At 39.6% G+C, this 11,051-nt stretch overlaps 3 protein-coding genes across 4 annotated transcripts; 1 reads left to right on the forward strand and 2 right to left on the reverse strand.

Moving 5' to 3' along the window:
• Nucleotides 1-62: 62 nt before the first annotated feature.
• On the forward strand, nucleotides 63-2,121 carry LOC148414597 (uncharacterized). Its single transcript, XM_088430012.1, has 5 exons — nucleotides 63-439; nucleotides 1,132-1,228; nucleotides 1,293-1,412; nucleotides 1,716-1,794; nucleotides 1,896-2,121. Exons 1-5 carry the CDS (start codon nucleotides 345-347, stop codon nucleotides 1,982-1,984), a joined length of 480 nt encoding a protein of 159 aa, XP_088286138.1. The 5' UTR covers nucleotides 63-344; the 3' UTR covers nucleotides 1,985-2,121.
• A 2,372-nt stretch (nucleotides 2,122-4,493) lies between these two features.
• On the reverse strand, nucleotides 4,494-7,514 carry LOC148414598 (uncharacterized). Of its 2 annotated transcripts, XM_088429635.1 has the most exons (6): nucleotides 7,499-7,514; nucleotides 6,510-6,573; nucleotides 6,226-6,298; nucleotides 6,029-6,145; nucleotides 5,077-5,155; nucleotides 4,494-4,996 (listed from the first exon to the last, which is right to left on the reverse strand). In XM_088429635.1, exons 3-6 carry the CDS (start codon nucleotides 6,265-6,267, stop codon nucleotides 4,905-4,907), a joined length of 330 nt encoding a protein of 109 aa, XP_088285761.1. In that variant the 5' UTR covers nucleotides 6,268-6,298; nucleotides 6,510-6,573; nucleotides 7,499-7,514; the 3' UTR covers nucleotides 4,494-4,904. The 2 variants fall into 2 exon arrangements, with proteins under 2 accessions (XP_088285761.1, XP_088285760.1); XM_088429634.1 differs by lacking the exon at nucleotides 7,499-7,514 and having other exon boundaries at nucleotides 6,510-7,115.
• metap1d (methionyl aminopeptidase type 1D (mitochondrial)) lies at nucleotides 7,242-10,705 on the reverse strand. The gene is made up of 10 exons (XM_088429633.1): nucleotides 10,655-10,705; nucleotides 9,927-10,090; nucleotides 9,599-9,748; nucleotides 9,380-9,528; nucleotides 9,252-9,294; nucleotides 9,027-9,190; nucleotides 7,944-8,041; nucleotides 7,822-7,869; nucleotides 7,681-7,759; nucleotides 7,242-7,590 (listed from the first exon to the last, which is right to left on the reverse strand). The coding sequence occupies exons 1-10, from the start codon at nucleotides 10,692-10,694 to the stop codon at nucleotides 7,506-7,508; spliced, it is 1,020 nt and encodes a 339-aa protein (XP_088285759.1). The 5' UTR covers nucleotides 10,695-10,705; the 3' UTR covers nucleotides 7,242-7,505.
• Nucleotides 10,706-11,051: the final 346 nt, after the last annotated feature.

Consider the following 11,051-nt stretch of genomic DNA (forward strand, 5'->3'; position numbering starts at 1 on the left):
AAAGCCTGTGGAGGGAAAACATTTTAATGCAGTCAAAGGTTTATACTTCCAGGGGTGTGTAGACTTTTTATGTGTTCTGGATCTACTGTAAATGCCTGTGAATTTTTCTTATGTATTCAAAGTTATGAATGTCTAGGTGATTAGAAGGGGGAAATAATCGTTTGATTCTGCAACCGATTCTTTTGACGCAGTTCTTCTCATCCGCGCTCAATGGATTGTCGGGCCTCTGGCGAGGCAAGCGCGTGACCCGGCCTGGACGGACGGATGGACAGAGGCAGGACCCATATAAAAGGGGAAGCGAAGTACATTTGTCCCACAAGAAGCATCTTTCCGCAGCCGGCACGATGAAAACTGTGGTTCTCCTGGCCGGGCTGGTCCTGTTGGCGTCGGCCGTGCCTGTTCCCGGGCCCACCTACCACGCCTTCTGTAGAACTCTCTGGTAAGTGAAGCGGGATTCGGGGCATTCTTTTGTTAATTAAAACGTCTTTAAAAAAAAAAAAGACAATAAGATGTGGCAGTTTTACATCTAAAGATGAGACATTATTTTATGGTATTGGTATTCACAAAAACAGCCGATTCTAGTATCAGTCGAATCTTAAAACAATCTGTTTTAGAAACACTATTCTGAGGCCTGTATCAGAACGAGGGCGTCACGTGACTGCCCCAATTGTTTAGAAGCGTCAGTTGGCTTGTAAGTGAATAACGATCACGTGATTCCTTAAGAAAACTTGAATAATAAATAAAATCGTACCAAAATCCCGCATGGAAATGCTTAATAAATGTTAATGTGTCAGGAGGGAAGTAGAAAGACGAAATTGACAGCAATAAAAGTGATTTTTTTTTTTCATTGATTCAATAATTCCGGTACAGCTGTTTTGTCCTCTTTCTTTTTGTACATTTTAAAAATAGAGCAAAATTAGATAACTAAAATATATTAACATGAAATATAAAGGCTATTCCACATGTTAAATAGTAATACAGTACATACTTTCCTTACCGGGGAGTTAACAACGCTGCTTTTGAAAGTGATATTTTACATTTAGCCGTTAGATGTCGCTGTTTTAAACGTTCCAAAAGATAGATTCACTTTCTGAATCAATTGCCCCAAATCCCGATTTGGTTTTGTCTCAGGCTCTTTCCATCAACGTGTGCGGAAGTGAGCGGCAAGCTAGTCCATCAGATCCAAGCCTTCAACCCCATGTTTGGCTGCCCCAAGTGTCACTACATGGTAATGTCCATTTCACACAACCACCAACACATTTGAGTGGTTCTCATTGCAAAATGTCCTCCAGCTGGTTGCCGGCACCCCGCTGGGCATCAGCGCCAACCACTCGTCACCGGATGGCCTCGAGGTGGAGAACATCACTCTCACCTTCAGCCCTACCGTCATGACCGCCGGCTGCCGCGTGACTGTAAGCCATCCGGATTTGAACCCCTGTGCAGTATTTTTAGCATTTTCGGATCATTTTCTTCCACATCATTCCTGCAGTATTTTAGCCGATTCTGGTAAAGTGATAACGAAGCGGTCGTGCCATTTTGAACATGTTGTCACCATTTGGGTGAAATTTCAGCTCCCTCGTGTTTTCTTTCGTTGGTTTTCCTTGATATACCTTTGATGCAACGATCAAACGATTGGACAAAATACTGCACAAGGGTTAAATGGTGTGGTTAGAGATGATATGTTTATTGATTTTTTTTTTTTTTTTTGGTCCCAGGCCGAGTCCACTTCTCTGGGATTCACCAGCCTTCTGGATGACGGTCTCAACTACTGTAACCTTTATGATCTGGTCTCAGGTTAGCCCCCCTTTTTCAACAAATTTCATTTATTTTTTTGAAATTGCTAACGTGAGTGCTACATTTTTGGATTTGCTTGGTTTTTGTCATCCTCACCCTAGCAAGCGGACTGAACAGCGGTCCGGGCTTCCTGGAGATGACCAACGAGTGGGCTTGCCTGGGCTATGGACTTGCCACTTGCAATGTCTGAAGAGAAAGAAGGAAAGAAAAACAAAGCCTCAATGCCATGATGTCATGCATTTTATCTACAGCATTTGAAAAAACCCACTGAGAATGTTTTTCTTGTATTGTGGCTTCTAAAAAATAAAGCTTTGCGAGTCTGCATAATCAAGTTGTGAATTTTGTTACTTTACATGACGGTATAAGTCATCTGGCGCCCTCTTGTGGCTGTTTTAAGACACACTACTTTCTGACTTTCTTGCACAAATCACAGGATAATCAATGAACTAATTCAATTATTGTAAGAAAAATCATTGGTAATACTGAGGCGGCACTGTAGATGAGTGACTAGCACGTACGCCTCACATGCAGAGGTTTTGAGTTCGATTCCAACTCCAGTCTTCCTGAGTGGAGTTTGCATCTTCCAATCGCATCGACATAGGCTGTCCCCACAGTACTCTGGTTTTCTCCCACATACCTCAAAACATGGGATGAATAATAATAATAATAATAATAATCATCATCATCATCATCATCATAAAAAATGAACAAACATTTCAGGAAAATTATATATATATATATATATATATATATATATATATATATATATATATATATATATATATATATATATATATATAAATCAGGGTTTTTTTTTTCCCAATCAAATGTCAAGCAGCAATCAATTAACTTTGCATTGTGTACATGTTCTTGTTTCATGCTACATACTGGTCTTTTCCTCTCATTAACTTTATTTGCATTCCATTTCATTTAAATTCCCATTTAAAGAACCCACTCATTAAAACTATGCTTTTTTTTTGACAAATGGCATCAGTTTATCTTAAACTGCTTGAACACAGCTGAAACATTCATTACACCATTTCCTATTTAAAACAAAATGGAGGGGGCGGGGGGTCTTTACAGTAAGATTCAAGATTAAAAAGTTTTATTGTCATATGCATAGTAATATTACACAATTAAATTCTTATTCTGTTCACTTCCCTGAGTTGACTACATTCCATAATCAAGCAAATGATAAAGTAGGCAATAAAACAAAACAAAATAAAAAAAGACCAAAGGAAGGCCTGTATTAACTCACATGACTTTTAAAGAAAAAAAATCTTTTCTAATGTAATTTCCTCAGTCCGGAAGAACAAATCTGCAAACTTTATCCACGCATTCAAGCGTCTTTTGTTCCGCACTTGCTGCCCAAAAAAACTGCACATGAAATCTTCTCGGAAGCCGACCTCACGGGACGAGGACCTGACCTGAGCTGACTTCAGGTCAGCACAATAAACAAAGAGTATATGACGAGAATAGCCGCGCTTATTCGGAAATGACCATGTGACCCATGTGATGTCCTTTTTGCGCCATAATGTGCATCTAGGCTGGAAAATCGGCATCAGCCATGAAAGGCCATTGGCATCGTCATAATATTTAACAGAAAATTCAAGTGTGAACAATGCACACGTTTGCAATGGGACCGCACAATGTAGTTGTCCTTACAAAAGAGCAGCGCTTCACAATTATTATTATAACTTTTTTTTTTTTTTTTTTTGCAAAGGCCCCCCAAAAGTAAGAAAACATTTTTCCCCACACTCGCTTAGGTGACTATAAATAAATAATTGTATCCTTTTCAACTTTAACAAAAGAAAAAAATGAAATATAAATCACCTTTCAACAAATGTTAACATGACTTTTAACAGGTCAGAAAGAGAAAAAAAAACTTAAAGTGAATCAAAGTGCCCGAATTAAAAACAAATCCTGATTTAAACCAGAAACATTTTTGACCAACTGAAACAAAAAAAGTCTTATAAAAACAATAATAAAAAGTGTAATTTGATCTGAAGCATGAACACAGGAGCAAAACCATCCTAAACATTTTAAGATAAAGAGAAAATGGATTTTTTTTTCAAAATCACATTTAGTTTTTAATGTGTTGTACTGCCCCCTTGTGCCTAAATCGCGCACACCAGGTGGCGACCCGGCGAGCTCTCTACTTATTTCATCGTCATTACTATAATTTTTCAAAAGTACTATCCAACGGCATGTTTAAGAAAAAAGTATACAGTATTTCTATTCTTTGGTTTTCATGTTGTGTTGTGAATAATCAAGACACGTTCATCAATGTTGCTTATACTGAACTGCAAACGAGACTGTCAAGTGAATTTGGTACCATCTAGTGGTGAGCTACGAGAATGCAGTAATTTGCTTCAAGTGACTATGACAAGAGCCCATTTGCACAACGCTCGCCAAGTTCTTTTCCTTTGGGTGTCCTATGCACAAAGATGGCGGCCAGCCTCTTCCCAGGCTAAAATGTACGTGATGTGATAACAGCATTATTTTGTATATTATGGAAACTTTTTTTTAATCAATTAATTTTGTTAATCACCACATTTTGCAAAATCGTTTTCCCTTTAAGTAAAATCATGTTTATTAAAAAAAAAATCATAATTTAAGTATCATGACAGAAAAAACAAGGGATGCAAATAAAAACGATTTTTAAATGACAATAACAAAAGACTCAAGTGTCATACGTATTCAATTAGGCTTTTTAATTCATAAAATTTGACCCAGTAAAAATATGCTGTGATTCATTTTCTTGTGATAAACCCCACATTATATTTTGTGAGTCTTGGCACTTTTAGGCACTCTCTTTCCTTTAATACACAAAGGTGCATCATTAATATCACAAGACATGTGCAGGACTCACAAATTCGCTTACAACAGTGTGCAATTTTGAGCTCTTTAGTTAAACACAAAGCCAATACACTTGCAAATTGTAGCATATGGAAAGCAACATGTGGATACACTGATTTGTTGTACTGCCATCTAGTGGAAGAGCATTGAAATATTCTGCATGTCGTTATACGTCTGCCATAGATTTGAATCGGCAGTGATAGTTTTCATGGTTGTTTTTTCAAAGAAAACGTAGCACAAACATTTAGCCACTATTTGTTTTTGCAGCCTGAAAGTCCGTAACCCAGGCAGAGCCACTCGTTGGTATACTCGGTGAAGCCCGGCGCCTTGGAGAGGCCGCTTCCTGTACATACAGGAAATGGAAGTCATCAGGAAAAAAAGAAGGGAAAAAAAAGAGTATTGTGGGGGTTGAGAAAGTGCTACCTTGAATGACGTTGCGCAGATTGCAGTAGTTGGTGCCGTTATCAAAGAGGCTGGTCCAAAAGGCGGACGTTGATGAGCCCTGAAGCAAATGTGATGACGAAATATGCGACGATGATCACTATTGGGACGTGGGCGCCCTCCAGTGGTAAACCGGAATTACTCATATTACAGTCAATGGTGAGACGGTGTGCCTCAATTTATGGGCTATTGTGCAGCTTGAAACTATTTTGAATCCACTACAGTCACAGTTTTATTTGTAATATAACTTTGTTAAATGTTAATGGTCAAACCTGGTGTTACAGTAACTTACAATCAAATCAAACGCCAATTCTCAAAATATTTTTTTCCAAAATAATACCTCTCTCTTGTTTTGGATGAAAACTCAGGCCTACCACATTACTGTATAGTAATCCTGGTGATAACAGTACGGCTACTACTATATAATAATAAAAATGACAGAATTAAAATGACATAATGTAATGATAAAAAACACAAAAAAAAAAAAACAATCCTAACCCCTTTTTAGGTCGTTTTTTTTGTATGTTATTATTTTACATTTCCAGTGATCTAGGCCTCATTCACAGATCTGCGGGACCAATAATATTTATTTTTGGATCATTTTGAGCATGCAAGCTTACTTAAGTTCAGTTTGCAGTCATGCGAAGCGCTTCCTGCATGATGTCATTCAGCCCACTAACTAAAGTGTTTTCTCTTTCCCAGGGGGGCTTGGCAAAATATAATTGAGAAGCACTGATCTAGGGTAATGACTAATCACCGATCAGCTTCTAAATGTGACATGATGAAACCCAGTAAATAGGTGAGCCATCATTGGCCATCATTTTCAGTGGAAAAAAAATTCTGAAAGGTATTCACTGTACATTTTTTTTTTTATCAAACTAATTATCGAGCAAGTTTGAACTTCACGCAAAGGAAAAGCAGTCACGTGACTTACATCCAAGCGGCATCCCAGGCTCATGGCGGTGGACGAAAGGGTGAAGTTAACGCTCTCCACTTGAGCCAGCGCCGAGGTGTGGTTGGCCTGGATTAGTAACGGGGTCACTGGGCCCAGCTGGATTCCACACACACAGAGGGAAATATGGCAGGTGTAAATGCACACCTCGATTGATGCCGTCAACCTTCATTTCTCACCTTGTATGAACCCATGGCTTTGATTTGATTGACAATCGCCATGTTGGCCTGGCTGCACGGCACACCCAGCAACCTGCGAGGAATATGTTAACAGTAATTACTAAAAGACTCTGTGATGTCGATTAAACTATTTACTGTATGCCAGAAATACACAGCTGTGGAGCCTTATGCCACCGGAAGCTGAAGAAGGTCTGGCTATGCACTATTTCTCACAATAACCCAGGATTATTATCACAATTGTCTCGCCAGCCAGAAATAAGAAAGATTTGTATCCAAGGACTTACCAGACGATCTTGCAGAAGGCGTGTGTGGGCTCAACGGGGGCACCGTGTGGTAAAAGGCACAAACCTGAAATGAGGACAAGAGCGGCAAATTTGACGGGAGCAGACATGGTGGAAGAAAAAACAAAAGATTTCAAGTGCGGTGATGGTGGTTTGTGTGGGAATGTCGGCGGGCGAGCATGGCTTTTAAAGAACATCCTCGCTTGGGAAGATCATGTGGCAGCGTGCAAAAGGCATTAGCATGACACTTCATGCCGCATGCTTGCATTTGCAACACATTTTTCGGGAAAAAAACACACACGTACTGTCTGATGTCCAATGCTCCACCTTTTGTTCGTTCTTGATATTCAATGCTCGAACGTTACATTTCTTATTTTGATATGGCCCAAAAAAAGAATCTGGATTTTCTCCAATGATCCTAGATGATTCATAAAAATGTATTTATATAGTATATATACAATATTTAGAAAATGATATACTGATTTAAAATCGATTTTAATGTCAACTTAATTCTTACAGATTCTAGATAACTTGCTCGAATGCCACAATTTCCTCATTCAAGACCTACTGTAAGTCTTGGCATTCAATACTATGAATATATTTTCAAGTGTTAAAGAAAAGGTCAGAAAATACGCATGTAATCACGTGGCTGAAGAATATTATTTGCTGGTCTAGAGAACATCGTAGGTGTTGTGTAAAAAGGATGCATGTAAGAGACAAAATAAGAGTCAGATAAATTAACAACAAATGTTTTATTAAAAGCAAAATTTATGTACAAAAGGAGGTATATTTGTGTTGGTGAGGGGACTTGTTGCAAATTGGCCTATCAAAGTCAAATCACTCCATTAAAGCTAAAAATACGTGGTACCATATGTGGCCAGTAGAAGGAGCTCATAATATGGTACAGTAATTTGACTTATTTTACAAGTGTGGATTACACATTTGCGTTGATAACTTACAGTTCAAGTATGTTTTTAGCAGGTGCGTTTTACCATTCAATCAACGATTGTCCTCTTCTGGCAATTTGGTGAGAATTTGCACTCCGTCAGAAGTGATAACTACCGTGTGTTCAAACTGAGCCGACCTGCAGGAGTGGGAAGCAAGCACAGAAATGGATACACCCGTATAAGGTCTCGGATGAGGTAACGAGAAAAGCGTTAAAAGTAACGCCCACCTCCTATCATCCACAGACACGGCCGTCCACTTGTCCTTCAAGATCTCAAAATCTGCAGAGCCCTCCATAAGGATGGGTTCTACCAAAGCAACAGAAGGTATCAGCCCCGAATTTGGCGTGTGAAATGGAAAGTTACCTCACCTATTGTGAAAGTCATCCCTTCATCCATGGTCATGTCATTGTCATTAGCTGCAAAGAAAAGGACGCACGTGAGGAAGACAGAGACACAACGCACAAAAGGGTCCCTCCCGAAGACAACCGACCGTGGTGCCAGATCTCGGGATGGCAATGGAAGCAGGAGCCGATTCCGTGGCCGATGAAATAGGGGCACACTTGGAATCCATTCGCGTGAGCTATTTCACTGCAAAGCAGCATAAACGCTTTAATTAGCTATAAAAGCACCACCATAAAATCATGTGGAAAAACACACGCGCATGCATACGACCAATTGAAAATAAAATGAGGGCGGGGTTAGCACTCCATACTTATTTATCAGTAATATAGCGCCTAGTTATAAAAGTGAGTTATAAAACAGTACAATACTTAAGAAAAAGCCATAAAAACAATTGAGCTGAGAGACATTTTGAAGGACCAAGTATAACTTTCTCAAAAAATGTCTACATGTCCTAACAGTACGCAAACAGTGACTCATATTCATTGGTGCTGATACGTAAAATTTGTGAAATATAAAGTTGTCTAGCATTGTTGCAGATGTTTTCTTCTGAATGATAAGACCGAAATGAATCAGTTCCTTCTGCATAGAAGCATTACAGCTACTAGTATACACTTTCAACAAAACAGGCTTGAATCAAACGTAAATAATCCTTTTTTTCCCCACTTGTTTTTGTCTGACGCAATAATCCAGATTTTCAATCTTGAGGCAGCAAAATGATGCGTGGCTCCCACAGAGAAACGGAAAAGGCAGTTTTTCAGTAACATCGAGCACTTTTTTTGTGTGTTTTGAGCAAACCCAGTATTCAATTTTCAGGATTTTCCTGATAACTAACTTTCATTGTATAATGTTTTATGATGAGGTTGTTCATAGTAATTATATAAAACCCCGTAAATAAACCGTTTAAGGTACTCAACTGATTAAATGAGAAATGCTGGGGACAAATGTGGATTTTTTTTTTGTGTGTGCATTTATCAAAGGATTTTTAGAGTTAATGTGTACAGTAATAGAAGCCATATACTGAGCAAGTTAAAAATAAAAACAACAGCATTCTGCAGCATTCTATTCTTTTTTGTTCATATTTACATAAATGCACCAATGTCGTTAAATACCTCCTGCAATTGAAATCCCCGGCATCTTTATGGCACATTAGCATATGTGAAATTGCACCTACCTGATGGTGTTTCCGATAACGCAAAGCGGTGCGCCCGGTCTGCAGGCGGCGATGGCGTCATCTCGGCACCGCCTCGCCGTTTCCACCAGCCGTCGGCCAACCTGGTCCACTTCGCCCACGAGGAAAGTTTCCGATGTGTCGCCATGGTAACCGTCCAAGAACACCTGGCGAGAAGAAGCAGAATGAGCTCTGCTCAAAGCGATCGGAGCGCCACGCTCGACTTACGGTGACGTCAATGTTGATAATGTCGCCATCTTGAAGCGGCCGACTGAGTGCACATTAAGAAAGGTTGAAGCTTCTTCTCATTGGCTATTCTTACGTGAAGAACTGAAGCAGTCCGACTTGTCATTCACCTGTCGGGTATGCCATGACACACCACGTTGTTCACCGAGGTGCAAACCGATTTGGGGAAACCTCCGTACCCAAGAGGGGAAGGGTAAGCATCGCGCCGGATTGTCTCCTGATGCACGAGGAAGTCGATTTCATCTGTTGTCATACCGACCTAAAAATACAACATATCCCACTGTCATTTTTGTTCTATTAACGACAAATCCGTAACAGCGGACACTTACTTTCAGGCTTTGGCCAGCTAGAAGCAGCACATGGCGTGCCAGCCGGCATGCTCTGGCCAGACCTTCGATTTGCTCGGCATTTTTTATTTCAATATAGTCGGCCCATTCCGGAACCAATCCGGTGCCAACGTAATCCGGCCGTTCAATGTGCTTATAGACCAAGAGGAGAGAAATCCATTAAATACGGACAAAATGAAATGACAATGACGTGCATCTGTGACGTAATTACACGGAATGAATTAAGTTACATAGAATGAATGAAGTAGAACATGAATAAAGTTCTTTTCCCAGCAATTTGTAAAAAAAAAACTAAACAAAAGGTGTCTACCTCGGGTACCGGATAGGCAGGCTTGACAGTAGCTGGCCGAACGACATTGTGCGAGTGGGACTTGATCCACTTCCTCCAAAAGAAGCGGCGATGTGGATGACACAATCGAGCCCAGTGGGACCCGCTTGGGTCCAAACCGCACACTCGTCGAAGAACTGCCAATCCTGGAAGAAGGCAAAAGCAACATTTTGTTGTTGTTGTTGTTGCTCGTGGTTTGAACTTCTGTAATTTCTCATACCTAACTACATACCTGTTTTGAGTAAAACTCCAGATTTCTCATTTACGAATAAAATAAATCAATATTTTCATTGACTTTATTGGCGTGTTTGTGCGTGGGTGGTGTGATCTAATTTTCTTCTCGCAAGTCTCGTGAAACACTGCAATATAGTATAATTATATACATTGTAGTACTATAATTAGTAATGATGACTTACTAAGTAAAGGTGAAGGTCCAACAGTTTTTCGCAAACCAGTAAACTACTTGATGTGTTATTGATACAAATGACGAGTTTATTTAAGCAGTATAAACATTATGGAAACTGTCAGAATGTGTGCACAAAGACATGTTCGTTACGGGTTGTTTGAACTTGTGTGTTGAGCCGGAAAAAGCTCCCTACAGCTAGCACACATGCTAATGTCACGCGCAAAGCCTAAAACGTTTGTTCCACCTGCCACTTTCCCTCAGGTGCTTCTATTGCCTAAGCGTGTGACCCGTAGAAGTCACCTACCAGATCTTGTTGCAAATCCCGCAGAGTAGCAGGACGCCATAACTAGTCTTATCACGTGGTACAGCAGTCATGTGACATGGGGCAGCCAATCAGCGCAAGCGCAGTTTGGAACATAAACATTTGACATTGGAAATTGTAAAATAATAATAATAATAAATTAATATTTTCAATATATTTGGTTGTAAGAAATCATACTACATTTAAAATATTTTCTTAAGTTAAAAAGTGAAACGAATAATAATGAGGAAGTAGTAGTACTACAAACGTAATCACTATTTTACATTAACAATGAACAATAAGTGCACAAGTGAGAGGTGTAAATAAAACATTAATAATCTTACAGTGTTGACGTGTGGATAAGAGCGACAGCACAGAGCGAGGATTCGTGTCAGTGCTT

This window comes from Hippichthys cyanospilos, chromosome 12 (assembly GCF_059441005.1).
Source record: "Hippichthys cyanospilos isolate Australia breed blue-spotted pipefish chromosome 12, RoL_Hcya_1.0, whole genome shotgun sequence".
Taxonomy (NCBI): domain Eukaryota; kingdom Metazoa; phylum Chordata; class Actinopteri; order Syngnathiformes; family Syngnathidae; genus Hippichthys; species Hippichthys cyanospilos.